We start from the raw sequence: 22,493 nt of genomic DNA, 5'->3' as shown, positions 1-22,493 counted from the left end.
ATAACTCTACTGAATAGTAACCATTGGAAACTGTTCATCATCTTCTGCAATCTAGTAACACTATTTCATTCTAGTTATTTCATTTTGAGGTTTCTTGCTTGGAAACCTCAGAATATTTTTAATTAAAAAAAATACATGGTAAACTTATGAGCTCCTACCAAAGCTTTATCAATATTCTGACTCAGAAGTGAATGCTACTATTCTTGTTGCTTAAAACTGTTCAACTTAAAAATAGTGATTTTTCAAGTAAAAATGGGTTTACTCAGGAATAGTAGAGGAATTGTCATTTGGGACTAGTAAGCTGTAGCAAAAGACATGTGGCAAACTCAACCAAGAAAAAGAGGAAGTTTCTCTGTCTTATTTTATAGAGAAAAGTAGTAAGCTGGGAAGGATTGTTTTAAAACGAAGTGCATTGGAGAAAAGTGAGAGTTCAAGGTAATGACCCTTCTCTTTGGCTGGGATGCTGGGGTACTCTGGGTTCTTCTAGGAGATGTGAGGTATACTTTTTCCTATTGGGGACTGTCACTGGAGAATCTCCTGTTGAAGATTTTTTTCCTTGGGTTTGTGATTGTCAATTCTCATAACTGATCTTTCTGGCCTGCTGATTCCATTTGATTGAAGTTTCCTTTTATTAATTTTCACCTAACACAGCAGTAAAAGGTCATTTTACTGCTCTATCTCTGCTCACAATCCACTGTAGAAAAAAAAAGCAAGAGAGAGCGAGAGAAGGAGAAATTTTAGAGTGGAATTCCTTTGAGCAAATTGATGTTTTTTCCTGACTGAAAGATTTTAGATAACTTATATTTCTTGGCAAATTGCAACTTACAGAATGCACCAACACATTCTAACATATTATCCAACTTATTTACTGTTAAAGCCATACATTAATGCAGGAAAAGTTTTAAAAACTTTCAGAGAACTTATATCTTACCATTTGTATAGTAATGAATCAGGCAGGAATTACTGTTTTTCCTATAACACTGGTAAGAAAATGGAGGCTTTGCCCGTAAGTTCCTTTTTCAAGGTTTCAGCAGACAGTAAGTGACTTGAACCCTCAGGTTGGAACCCTGGCAGCCCAACTCCAGAACTGTACTTGGACACCTCAGCAGCTTTCAGCCCCTCCAGCCCGACTCTTCCCCCGTTGCTGTGCTCCCTCTCAGTCGTTACTGCTTGGGCCTCCCAGCCTGCTCATCTTCCTCTTGGGCTGTGTCCTCCCACTGCTGAAACCAGGGAAGGAAGTGTCACTTTCTCAGGCCAAAGCCAACTCTCCCCTTTCATTCAGAAATTACCCTCTCAGTTTTCAGAGACACACAATTGTAAAATTATATATGGTTGGTTATGTGCTTTTATAAGTTTAAGAGTATGGTAAGCATTATGAGATATGTAATCCTCCTAATGACCCCAATACCCTACATGGATCACAGCCTTGTCATGGTGAAGGGACATTCAGTTCATTTCAGTTCATTCACTCAGTCATGTCGACTCTTTGCGACCCCATGAATCGCAGCACGCCAGGCTTCCCTGTCCATCACCAACTCCCAGAGTTCACTCCGACTCACGTCCATCGAGTCCGTGATGCCATCCAGCCATCTCATCCTCTGTTGTCCCCTTTTCCTCCGGCCCCAAATCCCTCCCAGCATCAGAGTCTTTTCCAGTGAGTCAACTCTTCACATGAGATGGCCAAAGTACTAGAGTTTCAGCTTCAGCATCATTCCTTCCAAAGAAATCCCTGGACTGATCTCCTTTAGAATGGACTGGTTGGATCTCCTTGCAGTCCATGGGACTCTCAAGAGTCCCAAACTCACATCCATTGAGTCAGTGATGCCAGCCAACCATCTCATCCTCTGTCGTCCCCTTCTCCTCCTGCCCTCAATCTTTCCCAGCATCAGGGTCTTTTCAACTGAGTCAGCTCTTCACACTGAAATGTTGTTGTTGAATCATGATGTGGGGATTCTTGGCCCCCAGAGGATAAGAATTCAATCTGGGGCCAGAGACAAGCCTTGATTGTTCAGAGCTTTTGTGTAATAAAGTTTTATTAAAGTATAAAGGAGATAGAGAAAGCTTCTGACATAGGCATCAGATAATTCTGAACAGTCACCTTTGGAAACTTGTTGGTCATCTTCTGCCTTCTATTAGCACTGTTATTTTCTATTTGTTTAGTTTCATTTTTATGGCTTTCTGTCATTTTATATTTATTTATTTATGAGGCCATACCACGCAGCACGTGGGGATCTTAGTTCCTGGACCAAGGAACCCCTGTCTCTTGCACTGGGAACAGGGAGTCTTAACCACTGGACTGCTGGGAAAGTCCCCCCAAGTGCTTAGTTTTGAAGTTAAAAGCTTCTTGGTTTTGGTCCCTCAGTATGCTTTGAGTTAAAATACAAAATCTTTGTAGACTCATTGACTTACACAAAGCTTTATTTGGTCTAAGATATAAACTCCGCAATTTCTCTTGCTTATAGCTATTCACCTTAAAAATAAAAGTTATTCACGCTGTGGGGAGGGAGGGACGCTGTAAACAAATAACACTAGCATGTGCTCGCAGTGTCTCAGCCACTCTAGGCCTGCCCCGGCTCCAGGCGCGAGCACCCTCCCTGCCCACACAGCTCAGGCTCTAGGTTGCTCTGCCAGGAATCACTGGAGGCCAGCCCTGGGCTGCATGCACCTCCCAGGTCTAAGCCACTCAGGTTCAGGCACTTGGGTAGTCCTCAGAGGCGCAGACTTGGTTGGGCCTGCATTTTGTGCCTTCCCAGGTCCAAGCAGCTTATGTGATGAGGTGTTTGGCGAGCACGGTCACTGTGACTTATCACCTCCCCCGTCCCTGCCGCTCGGTTTCTGGGTGTACAACTGGCACACCTTCTCAGGTGGATGTTGACCGTCCAGAACCCAAAGAAGTCTTAGTTAGCAAAGAAGCCTGCTAGCAGTTTGGTAGATAATGTCTCTCAGGCCCTGCAATTGCCCCATTCCGGCTCTGGCTGCCTGTCACTGGAGGGGGATGGTCTGCAGCCGGCTAGTTCTGTTCAGTCCTTTCTTCTGTGTGCAGGCCTGGCGGTGTCTTCAGTTCAGTTCAGTCACTCAGACGTGTCCGACTTTTCGCAACCCCATGAATTGCAGCAGGCCAGGCCTCCCTGTCCATCACCAACTCCCAGAGTTCTCTCAGACTCACGTCCATCGAGTCAGTGATGCCATCCAACCATCTCATCCTCTGTCATCCCCTTCTCCTCCTGCCCCCAATCCCTCCCAGCATCAGAGTATTTCCAATGAGTCAACTCTTCACATGAGGTGGCCAAAGTACTGGAGTTTCAGCTTCAGCATCATTCCTTCCAAAGAAATCCCAGGGTTGATCTCCTTCAGAATGGACTGGTTGGATCTCCTTGCAGTCCAAGGGACTCTCAAGAGTCTTCTCCAACACCACAGTTCAAAAGCATCAATTCTTCGGCACTCAGCTTTCTTCACAGTCCAACTTTCACATCATACATGACCACTGGGAAAACCATAGCCTTGACTAGACAGACTTTAGTCGGCAAAGTAATGTGTCTGCTTTTGAATATGGTATCCAGGTTGGTCATAACTTTTCTTCCAAGGAGTAAGCATCTTTAAATCTCATGGCTGTAGTCACCATCTGCGGTGATTTTGGAGCCCCCAAAAATAAAGTCTGACACTGTTTCCACTGTTTCCCCATCTATTTCCCATGAAATGATGACACCAGATGCCATGATCTTCGTTTTCTGAATGTTGAGTTTTAAGCCAACTTTTTCACTCTCCTCTTTCACTTTCATCAAGAGGCTTTTTAGTTCCTCTTCATTTTCTGCCATAAGAATGGTGTCATCTGCATATTTGACGTTATTGATATTTCTCCCGCCAATCTTGATTCCAGCTTGTGTTTCTTCCAGTCCAGCATTTCTCATGATGTACTCTGCATATAAGTTAAATAAGCAGGGTGACAATATACAGCCTTGACATACTCCTTTTCCTATTTGGAACCAGTCTGTTGTTCCATGTTCAGTTCTAACTGTTGCTTCCTGACCTGCATACAGATTTCTCAAGAGGCAAGTCAGGTGGTCTCTTTCAGAATTTTCCACAGTTGATTGTGATCCACACAGTGAAAGGCTTTGGCATAGTCAATAAAGCAGAAATAGATCTTTTTCTGGAACTCTCTTGCTTTTTCCATGATCCAGCAGATGTTGGCAATTTGATCTCTGGTTCCTCTGCCTTTTCTAAAACCAGCTTGAACATCAGGAAGTTCATGGTTCACGTATTGCTGAAGCCTGGCTTGGAGAATTTTGAGCATTACTTTACTAGCATGTGAGATGAGTGCAATTGTGTGGTAGTTTGAGCATTCTCTGGCATTGCCTTTCTTTGGGATTGGAATGAAAAGTGAGCTTTTACTCTCCAATGAATCCAAAGAATGTCTGGAGGTTGTAAAGACCTCACCAGACCTACTTCCATAATTTACATTTTAAGATAACAGAATTAGCCAGAAGGTTTAATCCAGAGCCTGTCTTCAGGCAGAATACATTATTGTTATATAATCCTTTAAAGAACAGGTCTACTCCCATAATTTACAGAATTAGCCAGAAGGTTTAATCCAGAGACTGTCCTCAGGCAGAAAACATTATAGTTATAATCCTTGTAAAGAGCAGGTCTACTCCCATGATTTACAGAATTAGCCAGAAGGTTTAATCCAGAGACTGTCCTCAGGCAGAATACATTATATAATCCTAAGGAATGTAGAGAAGGAAAGAAGTTTGTCCTTTCTTCCTCCTTGAGAATTCAAGACCCCTCTCTCCTTGGGGACCCCTAGACTTTTTATCAATCTGCCTAGGAAATGACTCTCTCAACATCAGGTGGCCAAAGTCTTCCATTTAGGAACACATTTTAATCATTATTCAGTTCAGTGGCTCAGTCGTGTCCGACTCTTGGCGACCCCATGAACCGCAGCACGCCAGGCCTTCCTGTCCATCACCAACTACGGAAGTTCACTCAGATTGATGTCCATTGAGTTGGTGATGCCATTCTTACTTACTTAAGTAATTATTCTTACTTTCCCAAAATAGTATACTTTTGTCATTTATACCTATGGGATATAATTTTAAAAGGACTTTTCCTGAAGCAGTGACAAACCATGGAAACTGAAAATAAAACTCCAAATATATTTGTAAGTAATAATATATATCATGTTTATAATATGTATAATATATATCATGTTTCAGAGGCAAACATATCTAAGTGGCCTTATGGTCTTCATTTTGAAACATATATCTTTATACTCACATTGACAAAAACAAAAAGTTCATGAAAACAGAAGAGAATAGATCAAGAGATCCAGAACAAGACCAACAGTGAGAGAGGAAAAGAGAGAAATATCTGGGATCCAGGTAACTGAGAAAAGATTAACTTTATTTGGCTTTAGGTTATGTGCTCAATTTCCCCCTAAATCCATCTCAGTGGCTCAGGGATTATAGAGCCACAGTAGTTTTCCCAGTTTGGGTTCAAGTCTTGAATCTACCAAAGGAAGTCTCAGAATTCTAGAAAAATCTGACCCTGATATTGTAGCATACACCTTCAGTTATATAACATGCTTTGCAGCTCCAAATATGGTCTCATTCTATTTTACAAAATAAGCATACGGCAATCTGGCTAAGGAGTTTTATACTTTTCTAGCTGCTTTTTCAGCTAAAGAAGTCTGCATAGTGAATATGTGCGAAAGCACGTCCTCTTGGGAAAGTTTGGCCATAGAACTTTGAGATTATATTCTGCCTGTCCTTCCTTTCCCTCACTTCCATCTGAAATACAAATTGGATAGTGAAACCCTGCTTCATAGGGTAAAAACCTGAAACAGAAACTGCAGAGTAAGGGAAATTCTTGAGCTCATCTTACAGAATGAGCAGATAAGGGAAGAGCTTGTTTGAAAACCAATATAGCTGATCAGAGTCAGAACAGACCCGCCTGCCCCATAGGGGACCTAGTGTCATCACAGCCCCTGCAGCCTTACTGGGTTGCCTCACAAATAAACTCTCTGCTGCAAATCTCCTGCTCTCAGTGTTTTTGTCTGCAGCTCCTTGGGCAAAAGAACCTGGTTCCCTAACAGCCGCAGTCAAGCTTTCAACTTAGAGGTTAGTACAACGCCTTAAAGGATACAGAAAAGAATGGAAGGAATCTGAATCAACCCCTAACCTCCCAATCTGGCTCCACACTAGTAAAAGGAAAACTCTAACAAAAGAATAGTGAAGCTCAAGAGGGAGGGGATATACATATAATTATGGCTGATTTGTGTTATTGCGTGGCAGAAACCAGCACAACAGTGTAAAGCAATTATTCTTCAATTTTAAAAAATAGTGAATATGTCTGGGTTATAAAATTGAGGATTTTATACACACATATTTATTTAGCTAATGAAGAAAAAGATCACCGAATTAAAACACTTTTTAGAAAGCAAAGAGAAAGGGGAAAAAATGAAACATTTTTCAAGTGAAGAAAAATTAATAAACTCCCTCTCTCACAAAACACCCCAGAGAGACAGACGGCTGAACTCTCATCCTACCATTACGTGCATCTCCTTCAAACCAGCTGTGGAGAAGGGACAAAGTTGTGCTTGCCCAGCCAGGCCTGGAGGAACACTTGTCTCCCTGTCTTTCCTGGAATTCATCCAGATTCCTGCCTCCATTAAAAAAACAAACAAACAATTATCACTTTCGATTTTGATTTCGTTTCCCATAACCCCCACCACTTTTAATAACCAGCTGGCTTTTCAGCTGCTGATGCTTTTTTTTTTTCCCAGCTTCTGAGCATAAGAGTCGGTTTCCAGAGGAGCCAGAAGCAAGAAGAGCCCTAGGGGCGAGCTGACTTGACCCCCGGCTGCAGCTCCAGGTAAGTCTGCTCCTAAACTTGACCTTCCAAGCACACTTCGGTTAAATAACAATAAATCCCCCAGCGCAGACCCCACACTGGGGGAGGAGAGGAGCAGATGGAGGCGCGGCGCCGGTGGGTGGCGGCCGGCTGGGCGCATTGTTCCGGCAGCTCGGAGTCTCCTTTGGGATACCAGGCTGCTTTCAACCTTGTCGCCCGGATGCTCCGCTGCTCCTGGAGCATCTAAGCAGGGCTGCAGCCAAAAGCAGGAAAGCAGGTAAGTCTTCTGAGGAAAGGAAGCTGAAGTCATTTTTGAGATTGAAGACCCAAACTCACTCTCACTCCCCAGCCCGCCCTTCGCAGAGGCGATGGGTGCGGTCTCTTCTAGCCCACTCTTGCTCTCCTCAGACACATCCTGAGTGCACTCCGCTGGGCAGTTGTCAAACAAAAAAAGATGGTCCTAAACATAGAGCTAATTTAAATCCTAAAAGATGGACTCGGGGTTATTTTTGTCTTAACATTTGATACTCTGAATACATACAAGAACTGTTTTCTTTGGAATAATTCAATCTCACTCTTACTAAAAAAAAAAAAAAAACACCTATTAATAGTAAATGTAAAATCTAATCATGTTTGTTGATCATGCATGGTTTTTAATGAGTGGCACATACATTAACAGCCTCAGAACAACTTCTGGTACTTGCTGAAAATCTCCAGTGTGGGGTATTCTTGACTTCTGCCTTCTATTAGCACTGTTCTTTTCTATTTGTTTAGTTTCTTTTTTATGGCTTTTTGTTGTTTTATATTTATTAGGCCATGCTACGCAGCACGTGGGGATCTTAGTTCCTGGACCAGGGATCTAACCCCTGTCTCTTGCATTGGGAACAGGGAGTCTTAACCACTGGACTGCTGGGAAAGTCCCTCCAAGTGCTTAGTTTTGAAGTTAAAAGCTTCTTGGTTTTGGTCCCTCAGTATACTTTGAGTTAAAATACAAAATCTTTGTAGACTCATTGACTTACACAAAGCTTGATCAATATTTGGTCTAAGATATAAACTCCGCAATTTCTCTTGCTTATAGCTATTCACCTTAAAAATAAAAGTTATTTTACAAGCCAAAGTGAATTTATTCAGGAATAGTAGAGTTATTGCAATTTGGGACAAGCAAGCTATTTTTAAAAAGCCATGAGGAAGTCCAACAAAGAAAAAGAACATTATAGAGAAAAGTAAGGGGCTGGGAAGGTTGGTTTGGAAAGAAAAGTCAGAGTTCAAGAGTGATGACCAGTTCTCATTGACTGAGTTGCTGGGGTGGTCAATTCTTGTAGGAGATGTAGTGTACACCTTTTCCTCTTGAGGGTTGTCATTGGTAACTCTTTCCCTGTTGAAAATTTTTCCCTTGGGGTCTGTAATTGGCAATTCTTCCGTAACTGACCTCCAGTCTGTAGTTCTGCAACAAGCCCCCTTCTGGCTTGCTGGGGGGCGGTGGTAGAGGGGGCTGGGGTTGGGGACACACTAAACCCAGTTGGCTCAGAATCCGCCTGCCAGTGCAGGATATGCAGGAGACACCAGAGACATGGGTTTGATCCCTGGGTCAGGATCTCTTGGAAGAGAAAATGGCAACAGGCTCCACTGTTCTTGCCTGGAGCACACAGCACATACATGATGGGGGAGGGGACACAGGCCTTCAAGTGAGACCTCACTTTCCAGCCCAGGGATGGAACCAGCACCCTTGTCAGTGAAAGCACAGAGTCCCAACTACTGTCAGGGAATTCTCCAGGTTTTCCTTTATTAATTTTGACATAACACAGCAGTAAAAGGAAGGTCATGTTTTACTCTTCCATTTCTGCTCCAAATCCACTATAGAAAAAGAAAAGAAATTGTTCAGAAGAAATCTGTTAAATAAATAAATGTTTTTTCTGATAAAAAGATACCTTATAATTCTTGGCAATTTGCATCTTACAGAGCTCACTGACACATTATAACACACTGTCTAATTAAAATAGTACATGAATCAAGAAATTTTTTTTCATGATTTAGAGCCTATCTGTTATCAGCTGTACTGTAATGAATCAAGAATTGTTGCTTTACATATAAAATGCTAAGAAAAAGAAGGTGTTGGAGTTAACGTTCCTTTTTCAAGGCATCAACAGATAATAAGCACTGTGAACCTTCAGGTTTGAACCCTGGCAGCCCGATTCCAGAACCTGTACTTGGACATCCCAAGGCAGCTCTGAACTCCTCCAGCCTGACTCTTCCTACATCACTGCTATTCCCTCTCAGCTATTACCACTGGATCTCCCCAGCCTGCTCATCTTCCTCTTGGGCTGTGTCCTCCCACTTGCTTGCAACCAGGGAGGGAAGTGTCAGAGCCAGTCCTCCACTTTCCTTCAGTAATTACTGTCCCTGTCTTCTGACATTCAGTTGTAAAGCAATACTTATATAGAATTTACTATCTACCAGCATAATTTTAAGACTACTGTAAGCATCATAAGATATTTAATCCTCCAAATAACCCTAATGACAGATTGATTTTTATGTCTAATGCTGCCATTGTATAGAAGAAAAAACTGAGGCACAAAGAAATTAATCTTCTCAGTCGTCACATAGCCAGTAACATATGGAAACGTGGATTTTGCTTAGTATTATTTTTGAGAAAATGAAGGAACAGTCAACGCCTTCTGACTTCTGTCTCCTATGATCATGAAACATCTAATCATGGTGATGAAATCACTGAAAGTAGAGCCTGGCCCAGATGTGAGACCCTGGCATATCTAGCCAGAACTTATAACACCCTATTGCTTGCATCTCTTCTCTATCTGCTTAAATAATAAGAAATACCTTTAATTTGTTAGTAAATTAATTATTACATGTGCAACTTTGTTAGGTACCTTAAAGATCTGTGCTGTTTTAAGAGAGAGCAGCATCTTTGTCTCAGCTTCTGTCTCTCACAATCACTCTTCCTCCAGCCTGTCCTAGTCCACTGATTCCTTCATCTGATCGCCAGTCACATTCATTTTTCCTTTCCTGGCAAGGTTTTCCCTGATTAATCTCCATGTAATTTCAAATCCCATTCCCTGCTCATTTCCTTCTGAGCATTTACCACCCTCTAATATCTATATATGTGGATATTTTTTTTTCACCGTCTATATTATCTGTCTCCTTTACTAGAATAGAGATCCATGAAGCAAGAATTTGTATCTGTCTTGTTCACTGTTTGATCCTAAGCTCCTAGAACAGTGTCCGGCACATGGAAGGTTCTCAATAAACATTTGTGCAATTAATGAGTGATCAAATCGTTCTGGAACTCAAGAAATCACCTCTGGTCACCCCTCATCCCGTTCATGTCCCATCGCTCTCTACTTACCCCCAAAATGTTGGTGTTCTCAAAGCTCTATCATCAGCGCTTTGTGTTCTCAGTCTGTTCACTGTATGCCTCATGTGGGCAAGGTTGCATTAGGGTTCATTTAAGGATCAATAAGATAACATACATACGGTACCTATACAGGCCTTAGCACACTAGGCTAAGTACTTACCTTTTTGAAATATACAAAGCAAAGAGAATTGATATCTAAGTTCCACAAGCAGAAGACTAATGTGCATATGACTTTGGTAATCATGAGGGATGACCTCAGGACCCTGTAGTGGTTTGGGTTTTTTTTAACATTTTATTATTTTTTAATTGAAATATAATTTCTTTACAATGCTGTGTTAGTTTCTGCTGTACAACAATATGAGTCAGCTATATGTATACATATATCCTCTCCCTCTTGAGCCTCCCTCTGCCCCCCAATCCCACCCCTCTAGGGACCTTGTGTTCTACTGAGTTTTTTCTCTGGGTTACAGCTTCCCATGGCATCTGGATCCACCATAATGGACCCCGTCTGTCTGGTAAGAAACCAGAACAATCAGCTGACAGTAAATCCTAGAGCATTAAAGACTCTCGAGCAGATATCTCAGCCTGTGGTGGTGGTGGCCATCGCAGGGCTGTATCGGACCGGAAAGTCCTATCTGATGAACCGCCTGGCAGGACAGAACCACGGTGAGTTTTGTTAAGTGTCATTCAGCATATTTGCTTGAAAGCATGGTAACGCAGGCTGCTGATCCTCCTCCTCTAGGGTCATGTTAAGGAAGAGCCTAACCCCCCCTCCCCCGTCACTGAAGAAAACTCCTAATTCTCACCACCGAGTTTATAACTTCAAACCCATCCCTCCACAGTGTTCACTCTTCTGCCCAGTGATCGAGAGTTCCCAGTCCCATCAGAACATCTACTTCATTCGTCCTGATTCCATCCTCTGCCGTCTTCTCAGGGGCTCATCTTCAACAATTACTGCCTTCCTTTCTCCTTTACCACATTTGTCCTAAACCACAGAGTCATTCCAAGCGGCACACAAATATTTTTTAATATGTCTTTTTTTTAGAAGACAATAGAAGGGAGCACCGACAGCAAAATCCCTATATCCTATACCTCAATGAGACTACCATGCATTCCTTTTGGTTTAATTTCACAGTAAAACTTTGACAACTGTACATATTCTCTTTCTCTAACTAGTCTTTTCTAATATGTGAACTCTAAGGCACATAGATGGGGCTTCCCTGGGGGCTCAGATGGTAAAGACTCTGCCTGCAATGCAGGAGACCTGGTTTCAATCCCTGGGTCAGGAAGATCCCCTGGAGAAGGGAACGGCAGCCCACTGCAGTATTCTTGCCTGGAGAATTCCATGGAGAGAGGATCCTGGCAGCTATGGGCTACTGTCATTGGGGTTGCAAAGAGTCAGACACGAATGAGCAACTAACATTTTCAGGTTTCCCTCGTGGTGCAGTGGTAAAGAATCTACCCACCAGCGCAGGAGATGCAGGAGACTTGGGTTTAATCTCTGGGTCAGGAAGATTCTGTGGAGAAGGAAATGACAAGCCACCCCAGTATTCTTGCCTGGAAAATTCCATGGACTGAGGAGCGTGGTGGACTATAGTCCATGGAGTCACAAAGAGTCAGCCAAGACTGAGCACACATATGTCACAACACATATGGAAGAATACATAAAAAAATATATATATACACATTAAAAAGTTGATAAGTATGAAGTGATCAACTGTTCAGTCACTGCCCAGAGCAAGAAATAAAACATCACCAACACCCAAAAGCCCAAATCACACCCTCTTACACTCTCACTGAAGCTCACTGATGTTTTGATTTTCATGGTGCCTTCTTTCATTCTTTATATTTAAATATTGTTTTACAATCTATGCAACTATTTCTTAAAAATAGCTTAAACTTTATAGAGGAAAGTACATTCTGGTATTCATTGGGATCTTGATTCATATTCTCAGTAAGAAGTTTATGAGGTTCATCTAGTTTGTCATGCTGCTGCTGCTGCTCCTAAGTCACTTCAGTCGTGTCCGACTCTGTGCGACCCCATAGATGGAAGCCCACTAGGCTCCCCGGTCCCTGGGATTCTCCAGGCAAGAACACTGGAGTGGGTTGCCATTTCCTTCTCCAATGCATGAAAGTGAAAAGCGAAAGGGAAGTTGCTCAGTGGTGTCCGACTCTTAATGACCGCATGGACTGCAGCCCACGAGGCTCCTCCATCCATGGGATTCTCCAGGCAAGAGTTTGTCATAGGTGTCTGTAATTACTTTCACTATTTTGTACTTTTAAACTGACAGAGGATACCACAATTTACTGATCCATTTGTTGCTGATGAACACTGGCATTATTTGCAACTTTTATCTTTTATGAATGGTGCTCTCATGATTATTCTTCATCTATATCCTGGTGTGTGTATATACTAACTTCCTTATGTTTTACCTAGAAGTGGAATTGCTGAATCAAGAATTGTTTGTCTTCAGCCTTTCAAGATAACATCAAACAGTCTTTTTAGCTTTATGTTCAGTTTATGGGCTTTTTAGCGGCAATTTAAATTTTCCATATTGTCACAAAATTTCGGTAAAAACATTTTAAAATTTGTCGATCTGGTGTCTGTATGGTTGCTTGTTATTTGCCTCACTACTAATAGGTTTGAGCACTTTTTCATATATTTGCCTTTTGTCTTACCTATTTCAAGAGGTTTTTTTCTACCAAGTTGCCTGACTTGTTTCTAATTGATTTTTAGGATAATACACCCATGTCCTGTTGGGCATTTCTGAGAAAACCACACACCATTTCTTTCCTAATGCCTTCCTCTGTGGCCCAGCAGCTTAGCACAATTAGGGAGTAGAACCTCAGTTCACTTAACTCTAAGGGTCCCTAGGAATATCTCAGTGTCTCACTCAAATTCTCTGTTTCTCTGTGTGTGTATCTCTCTCTCTCTTCCCCCATCTCTCTTTGTTCTTCCTTTCTCCCACTCTCATTTTTCCTTTGCAATCTCGTACTGACTTAAAACAAGACATTTTATGTTTGTCTTTCTTTGAAAGGAAATTGATCACCAATCAGGGGAGGACGCTTTTGCTTGCCAGCATAAATTAGTAAATAGGTCATTTTTGGAGAGATTTAAGATTTCAGAACTCTAAGAAAGAGATACATGCAAGGAGTTTGAGGAACATTCTTTCTTTTCCTACTTGAGATAACACCTGGGAATAAAGAGGTGATTTTCCTACTGAGGAAACCTTTAACCCAGTCATGTTTCAGGGCTTCCCTGGTGTCTCAGTTGGTAAAGAATCTGCCTGCAATGCGAGAAACCTGGCTTTGATCCTGGGTTGGGAAGATCCCTTGGAGGAGGGCATGGCCACCCACTCTAGTATTCTTGCCTGGACAATCCCCATGAACAGAGAAGCCTGGCGGGCTACTGCCTATGGGACCAGAGTCAGACGCAACTGAGCGACTAAGCAGTCATGTTTTAAAACATCTGAATTGTGACTTACCATATGAGTCATACCACAGGAAGAAGAAAGCACAAATTAGCACCCAGTCAGGGTTGACTAGCAGAAGCAAGTCAATATTTTCTCTCCTGTGGTAATACCATTGTCTGTTCTTGACATCTCATAACTGACCATGATGACCTCCACTTATAGCTTGTCTTTTCTCCCTGGAGGAACTGACAGTTCACATTTCTTTGTATTAATCAGCACACAGTCAAATGCCATCAGTTCACATTTCTTTGTATTAATCAGCACACAGTCAAATGCCATCATGATGTAGAAGAGAGAAGATCATCTCAGGTCCTATACCCACTTTGAGCAGAGCACACAAGATACGGCACTGAATGGCCTGAGCCATGTTGAACCATGCTCCCTCAGCTATTTCATCAGATCCATTTCTATTCTCAGTTGAAGGGAGCATTGGCATCTGACCAAGGTCAAAATCTTGGACTGTTGGGTGAGCAGCTTCTGTTACCTGCAGCTTCTTAGGCATGTACCTCACATCCTCTCCCATCTCTGGGCTTAAGCCTTGAGAAAGAAGGGCAAGCAAGTCTTACAGGTCTGTTTTGCTTTCCCTTCTGTTATATCTCCGTGTGAGTCAGTAAACAAAGAATTGTTCATTTTTGAAGAGGAGAAGAGAAATGAGGAAAATACGAGGAGGAAGAAGAGGAATAAAAGTAACAAAAGTTGATGTATCAATGCAGGTTGTGAAAGGACACAGAATCCACTTAGAGGGTAACTGAAGATGTTTATTGGAGGGACGATTACAAGGGCATGAGCTGAGCAAAGGGAACCCATGAAGTAATGCAGAAACACTCAGAGGGTGGCAGGAACAATGTCAAGTAGCTTTGATATCTCCTACAGCATGAAGAGACAAGCAGTGAGTGGATTCCAGATGTGGTAAAGATCAAGGTCTTGTGCTTAGTTGCTCAGGCGTGTCCGACTTTGCGATCCCATGGACTGTAACCCACCAGGCTCCTCTGTCCATGGGGATTCTCCAGGCAAGAATACTGGAGTGGATTGCCATGTCCTCCTCCAGGGGATCTTCCCAACTCAGGGACTGAACCCAGATCTCCCCTATTGTAGGTGGATTCTTTACCATCTGAACCACCAGGGAAGCCCAAGCATTCTGGAGTAGGTAGCCTATCCCTTTACCAGGGGATCTTCCTGACCCAGGAATCAAACAGGGTCTCCTGCATTGCAGGCCAATTCTTTACCAAAAAGGAGATGTGACTAAACGTGGGAACAGAGGCACTGGGACACCATGGTTCATCAGGGCGGTAGCCAGGGCAACAGGTGACTGCCTTCTAATCTTCTACTGTTATCTCTCACTGGTAAAAGTCCATCAGAAAGTGGAGGATAAGGGAGCTCTTCAGTGTCAGACAAATGTAGAGAGGTTAATAGAGCTAACATTTTAGAATGTGACACGGTTTGAGCTATTAATGGTAAGAGATGAATAGGGGACACAAAGTGTTTCTTGAGAAGGTTCTGAATATGTGTAGAGGATGGGTCTTCTGTACTTGTTAAAGTGAAAGCATCCTCCCCACAGTCAGGCACTCACATGCACATAAGTTCACCCAAAGTAACCCATGGGCAGCCTGGACTATCTGCTCTTACTGTGCATTGCTTCCTCCTCTTTCTGGGCAGGTTTCCGTCTGGGCTCCACAGTGCGGTCTGAAACCAAGGGCATCTGGATGTGGTGTGTGCCCCACCCCTCCAAGGAGAACCACACCCTGGTCCTTCTGGACACTGAGGGTCTGGGTGATGTGGAGAAGGTAAGGCAGGGAATCTTCTTTACTCCTGACACCCCACTTACAATTCAATTTCTCACCTCAATTCAACTTTTACCATATATTCCTATAAACTGCAAATCCAGTTATAAATAATGAGGTTAAATTTTCTTTCCTTGAATTTTCTCTTTAATAAGATCAATACTTTGGTTACTAGGGACACATCTCCTTATTTTTAACACTGGGGTGAGAGATGGAAGTTAACAAATATGTATTGGGTTCAAATCTAAGGCTTTGTGTTAAGTGCAACAGTGAGTGAAGTATAAGCCAGAGCTGAGTTGGGGAGATAAAAAATAAGCAGTCTTGACCCATGAAAAAAAGAGTGAGGCCTTACCCCAGTTTTTTAGGTTTGGGAAGAAATCTTAGTGAAAGCTGTAACTCATGCAGTCAACTGGATCTGCAGGTTCAGATGTGTAGGGTTACTCAATTTGGAAGTAGGAATTGTGAAAGTAGATTCAGCAAATAAACTATTTTGAAAATCTCCAGAAAAGCTTCCAACATACCAGGAGCATTTTATTCCATGTTTTGGATCTCTGAAGAGGAATTCTTCAATGAATTCTATAAAAAACTTCAGCTAGACTCATGAGGAAAATGTTAATTGGATAATATTAGGTATTTTGTCTTCACAGTGTTACTTGCAATCAATTTTTCTCCTTATTTATATTAATCTGCTTCTAAATTAAAAGTAGTAACATTGAATCTTTGATTTTCATCACTGCAGAAAAGGATTTGGGGCATGAATTCAGAAATTCTGAGTTTAAAAATCCAGATTTAAAGTACTCAATAATCATCTCAGTGTCAACCCAAGATGGTCTCCTGATCCTGCTAGATTCTAGTTTGCATGACCTTCTTCTTTTTGTCTAATTGTATTTGTCAAGGAACCAAAGCACACCAGACTGCACACTGATAGCAGCAGAACTTGCTGCCCTCCCTACCTGCGGTGTGTCTCGGCAATATATACTCTGTTCCAAAGTCGCTCATGACTTCTCCTGAATCTCATTTTCAGCCTCATCATCTATGACCACATGGGTAACCACTACTTCAGTCAAATAAAAGGAGCATGTAATACGCTTTCTGATCATGCTCTCTGACAACTGTGATTGGTTTCTGTGGACCCTCCGTGTGCATGGTCCCTGTAACTGCAGAAGTCCATGTTCTGTCATTTCTTTAAAGCCCAGCTCTTTAACCTAATGCCATCATATGACTGTCAGACACAATCACGTCTGGCTCTGAATGCACAGAGTACATTTTCTGGTTCATGTGAAATCATCCCCTTTGTCTTTTACCGTATAGTATTAGATTTCATGCCTGGCATCCTGGATATATTTACATGTTGCCAGTTAATCTGCCCCTCCATCTCTCTAAGGAGGGACTGTAATAGGAAACTTTATATCCATATAAGGAGATGTTGTATCCGCTGTTTTCTAAATGCACAATGAATAGTTGATGAATTAAATTGAATAACACTAGTTCCTAACATAGCTTATGATCAAGAAAAGAAGTGCAAAGGAATCATGGCCCATTTATTGTTGCATAACTTATGTGTTCCAGGCACTGTATTAAACATTCAACATTAAAAAAAAATAATTCTGTTAATTTATTTATTTTATTTTTCACTTCACTAGGTCTTTGTTGTTGTGCGGGCTTTTCTCTCATTGCAGACAGTGGGGGCCACTCTCTAGCTGCAGTGCTTAGGCGTCTCACTCCTGTGTCTTCTCTTATTGCAGAGCGCAGGCTCTAGGGTGCGTGGGCTTCAGCAGTTCCAGTGCATGGGCTCAGTAGTTGCGGCTCTCGGGCACTAGAGCACAGGCTCCATAGTTGTGGTGCACAAGCTGTTCCTCCACAGCATGTGGGATCTTCCCAGTTTAGGGATCTAACCCACATCTCCTGCACTGGCAGGTGGGTTCTTTACCACTGAGCCACGAGAGAAGCCTGATGCACATTTATGATGTCATTCACTTCTGTTAATAACTAACCACACCAAAGTGCTTAGCGGGATCAGTGTAAACACCAAAAAGGTTTGCATTTAGCATTGCCTTGAAAATTTATGCTACTTGCCTTACTATTCAGTTACAATACAACTGTTATAGTAAATGAACAACCATATGGAAGAATGAGGAGTAGCATCCTCACGCTGTAATGTACTTTTTAGGGGGACTCCAAGAATGACTCGTGGATCTTTGCCCTGGCCGTGCTCCTGAGCAGCACCTTTGTCTACAACAGCATGAGCACCATCAACCACCAGGCCCTGGAGCAGCTGCAGTATCCTTCCAGGAACTGAACCAGCAGATTTCTTTGACTTTATGGGACTAGCGACTGATACTGTTTCTTCTTTCCCATGATTCCATTTTCATGGCTGATATAGAGGGAAAATGGGGCAAAAGAGAAGGTTGATATAACGTGTTTTGGGGCCAAATCTGGAAATCGTGTTGGAGGGTGCTTCTTATTCCTTAGCTAATCACAGCTATGTGACTGAACTAACAGAGTTAATCAGAACCAAATCATCTCCCAGCTACAGTGAAGAAGAGGACTCAGCCGAGTTTGTGACTTTCTTTCCAGACTTCATCTGGACTGTGCGGGATTTCATGTTGGAACTGGAGTTAGATGACTGTCTCATCACTGAAGATGAGTACCTGGAGAATGCCTTGAAGTTGATTCCAGGTATCAGAGCAGGGCTGGAGTGTTGGATGGTTCGGTAGGGCAGAGCTCTGACATTCAGTACTTTATGTCAGTCTTGATTTGAGGTTGAGTTGAGGCCATGCTAATGGTGCCTGGTGAATGATAGATGGTGGCTTCCATCATTATTGTTACTGGGAAAACTCTAGTGACCAGAGCTTAAGCTCACAGAGGAAATGTGGAATCCAATATTAGACCAAATTATTTTAGAGAAATGAATACCATGAAAAAAACAGGCTCACATAAACTTACATTACATAGTAAATCTAAGTGCTTCTCCTTTTCTATTTGAGAAAGATAATCCATCAAACCAGAATCAAAAGGTAAACGAACAAATTTTCAAAGTACCTTTAACACAGTGCATCTTACCAGCATAGGTAGCTACTTCTTCATATTGATAGATAGGCTATTTATACACTACAGAGTTCAGGAAAAAAGCATTGTCATGTCCTTCCAGTAAGACTGTCAGATCCTTTATATGCTCTTCCTCATAATATCACACTCTTCATCCTAGAACCTGACATAGTATATGTCAGCTAATATAATAAGTTAGTTATTCAGATTATTTTAGCAGAGTGGTACCTGGAAGCAATATTCATTTTTGTTCACTTGATCATTTACTTCCCTGGTGGCTCTACTGGTAATGAATCTGCCTGCAATGCAGGAGACCTGTGTTCAATCTCTGGGTTGGAAAGATCTCCCAGAGAAAAAAATGGCTACCCACTCCAGTATTCTTGCCTGGAGAATTCCATGGACAGAGGAGCCTGGCAAGCTACAGTTCATGAGGTTGCAAAGAGTTGGACATAACTAAGTGACTAAGTTTCACTTTCAATAATTTATTCATTCTTTCAATAAATAAGTATTTGTTGAACTACTGGTAGATGCCCAGAATCCTTCTATATAGTAATCACATCCAGTGTAAAATTACGGAAAGAAGAGATGAGGTCTCCTGGTTTCAGTTCAGTTCAGTTCATTTCAGTCACTCAATAATGTCCAATTCTTTGTGACCCTATAGACTGCAGCATGTCAGGCTTCCCTGTCCATTTCCAACTCCCAGAGCTTGCTCAAACTAATGTCCATCGAGTCAGTGATGCCATCCAACCATTTCATCCTCTGTTGTCCCCTTCTCCTCCTGCCTTCAATCTTTCCCAGCATCAGGGACTTTTCAAATGAGTCCGTTCTTTGCATCAGGTGGCTAAAGTATTGGAGTTTCAGTTTCAGCATCAGTCTTTCCAATGAATATTCAGGACTGATTTCCTTTAGGTTGGACAGGTTGGATCTCCTTGCAGTCCAAAGAATTCTCAAGAGTCTTCTCCAAAACCCCAGACCAAAAGCATCAGTTCTTTGGTGCTCAGCTTTTTTTATAGTCCAACTCTCACATTCATACATGACTACTGGAAAAACCATAGCTTAGACTAGATGGACCTTTGTTGGCAAAGTAATGTCTCTGCTTTTTAATATGCTGTCTAGGTTGGTCATAACTTTTCTTCCAGTTAGCAAGCATCTTTTAATTTCACGGCTTCTGTCACCATCTGCAGTGACTTCAGAGCTCCCAAAAGTAAAGTCTGTCACTGTTTCCATTGTTTCCCCATCTATTTGTATGAGGTAATGGGACCAGATGCCATGATCTTGATTTTGTGAATGTTGAGTTTTAAGCCAACTTTTTCCACTCTCTTCTTTCACTTTCATCAAGAGGCTCTTTAGTTCCTCTTCACTTTCTGCTATAAGGGTGGTGTCATCTGCGTATCTGAGGTTATTGATATTTCTCCCGGCAATCTTGATTCCAGCTTGTGCTTCATCCAGCCCAGCATTTCTCATGATGTACTCTGAATAGAAGTTAAATAAGCAGGGTGACAATATACAGCCTTGACGTACTCCTTTCCCAATTTGGAACCAGTCTGTTGTTCCATGTCCAGTTCTAAATGTTGGTTCATGACCTGCATACAGATTTCTCAGAAGGCAGGTTAGGTGGCCTGGTATTCCCACCTCTTGAAGAATTTGCCACAGTTTGTGGTGATCCATACAGTCAAAGGCTTTAGCATAGTCAATAAAGCAGAAATAGATGTTTTTCCATAACTCTGTTGCTTTTTTGATGATCCAGTGGATGTTGGCAATTTCATCTCTTGTTCCTCTGTTTTTTTCTAAATCCAGCTTGAATATCTGGAAGTTCATGGTTTATGTACTATTGAAGCCGGGGCTGGAGAATTTTGAGCATTACTTTGGTAGCATGTGAGATGGGTGCAATTGTGTGGTAGTTTGAACATTCTTTGGCATTGCCTTTCTTTGAGATTGGTTTCATTTAGGCTACACTAACATGAAATAGTGTATGCTACAGTAATTGCCAATCTATCTACAATGTGTGTACTTTTTTGCTCTGATTTATGAAGCGTTTCTTCACATCCTGAGTATCATTTGTCTTCCACAGGTTATTTTTCCAGCAATATCATAAATATATAATAAATATCTTTATTTCTACTATCACATTACTATAGAGCCCATATGTCATTTCTCACATGGGAACTGTAATATCAGAAAAATATTTCTGACAATTTCTTGGATTAATCTATTACTCAAGAAACATCTAATAAGTAGTTGATCCACTGCACAGCATGGAAAGTTAAGGAAAAGAATCAGAAGTTTGTCACTAAGAAGGGATTCCTCCCCCGCCTCCTCAGAAGTACTTCCTTTGCTCTCAGAGATATACAAAAAAGGGGGACGAGGGGATTTTCCAGCTCTGGGTAGATTAGTGTAAGATTGATTTGCACGATTCAATAATAGGAGATATACGAGCACAAGAGTTATAGTGATGCAAAGATCCTTGGAACTGAAAGTCCTCAGTCCCCTATTCCTTTCATGATTGCTCTTTTTCCAATTCTGCAGGCAAGGATCCCAAAATCCAAAATTCCAACATGCCCAGAGAGTGTGTCAGGAAATTTTTTCCAAAAAGAAAGTGCTTTGTCTTTGACCGGCCTACAAATGACAGAAAGCTATTACTCCGTGTTGAGGAACTATCAGATAACCAATTGGATGTGAATTTCCAGAAGCAATCAAAAGAGTTTTGCTCATATATCTTTACCCATGCAAAGCCCAAGACCCTAAGAGAAGGAATCACTGTCACTGGGGGAGGTGAGTCTCCTTCTCTACCTCATGACTCTCTGTGCTTCAGTGTGTGGTAAACTTGTGATTACACTCTGGATTTCTCTTGGTTTCTCTGCAGTTGTGTTTTCTTCTCCATGTGACTTGGAAAATGGATGTTCACACCACTCATGAAAATGCATGTTTCTTCATTTAAAGAAGCATATATAAGTGCTTGTTGCAGTCTACCAAATCTCATGAAACTATTACATTAGTGATATAAATTAAAGATAGAAATCTTCATGGTGATGAGATGTCTGAAGGGATAAGTGTTTCGAGTGAGAATAGGCAAGATATTTTGTGAATTTATATGAAGCAGAAAGTAAATAATAGTTATGAATCTGTGTAAGTTCATTGAGAGTCTGAGAAACAAATGTAAATACAATCTTATGTACAGGGCTGGCTTCACAGACATGCCTCCTGGGCAGTCATGCTGAGATGAGCCCTGCTTGGTTTCATTTTTGTTTCAACTATTCTGAAATTCTTGATGACATTTCAGTAAGACATTTTCATTTACAAATAATGCCCACAAGCTATGTAACTTACTTATATCTATAATAAGTTCTTTTTTATTTTATTACAATGGGAAAAGTGATCTAGGAAAATCTTGGGCATATTGTTTGAGATCATTTGTTCAATGTTGTAATATGATGAATTTGAGAATCATAAAAGATAGAGTGAATAGTAGACATAGTGATGTTATTATAAAGAAGTAGATCCATAGATCAAACAGGAGAAGGATCCAAGAATGAGTAAGTAGAATGAGGAGAAGAATAAATAGAGGAAAAGGGAACTTCCACTTCCATAAAATTTAGTGATTTTTTTAAGGTGCTAATGTCTAAACCTATAAAACAGGCAAGAATTCTCTCTCCATTTAATAAATATTATGTATCTTTCAGGGTTGGGGACTCTGGTGGAGGCCTATGTAAATGCCATCAACAGTGGAGGAGTTCCCTGTTTGGAGAACGCAGTAATAACTCTGGCTGAGCGTGAGAACTCAGCAGCCGTGCAGAAGGCGGCTGATCACTACAATGAGCAGATGACCCAGCGACTGAACCTTCCCACAGACACGCTCCAGGAGCTGCTGGAGGTGCACACAGCCTGTGAGAAGGAAGCCATTGCCATCTTCATGGAGCGCTCCTTCAAGGATGACAAGCTGATGTTCCAGAAGAAGCTCGTGGTAATGTGTCC

At 41.7% G+C, this 22,493-nt stretch overlaps 1 protein-coding gene across 2 annotated transcripts in view; it reads left to right on the top strand.

Moving 5' to 3' along the window:
- The window catches only part of LOC101119773 (guanylate-binding protein 4-like), a 29,761-nt gene that overhangs the window by 1,060 nt on the left and 6,208 nt on the right, over positions 1 to 22,493 (top strand). For both annotated transcript variants that reach the window (XM_004002172.6, XM_042240229.2), the window contains exons 2-8: positions 6,782 to 6,870; positions 10,690 to 10,885; positions 15,349 to 15,476; positions 17,644 to 17,753; positions 17,956 to 18,152; positions 21,048 to 21,293; positions 22,202 to 22,482. In XM_004002172.6, coding sequence (XP_004002221.2) covers positions 10,696 to 10,885; positions 15,349 to 15,476; positions 17,644 to 17,753; positions 17,956 to 18,152; positions 21,048 to 21,293; positions 22,202 to 22,482 — 1,152 coding nt within the window. In that variant the 5' untranslated portion in view covers positions 6,782 to 6,870; positions 10,690 to 10,695. The remainder of the gene's footprint in view (positions 1 to 6,781; positions 6,871 to 10,689; positions 10,886 to 15,348; positions 15,477 to 17,643; positions 17,754 to 17,955; positions 18,153 to 21,047; positions 21,294 to 22,201; positions 22,483 to 22,493) is intronic.

The sequence above is a fragment of the Ovis aries genome, chromosome 1, assembly GCF_016772045.2.
Source record: "Ovis aries strain OAR_USU_Benz2616 breed Rambouillet chromosome 1, ARS-UI_Ramb_v3.0, whole genome shotgun sequence".
NCBI classification, from domain to species: domain Eukaryota; kingdom Metazoa; phylum Chordata; class Mammalia; order Artiodactyla; family Bovidae; genus Ovis; species Ovis aries.
The sequence above is the reverse complement of the archived record's forward strand: the minus strand, read 5'-3'. Positions and strand labels throughout refer to the sequence as shown.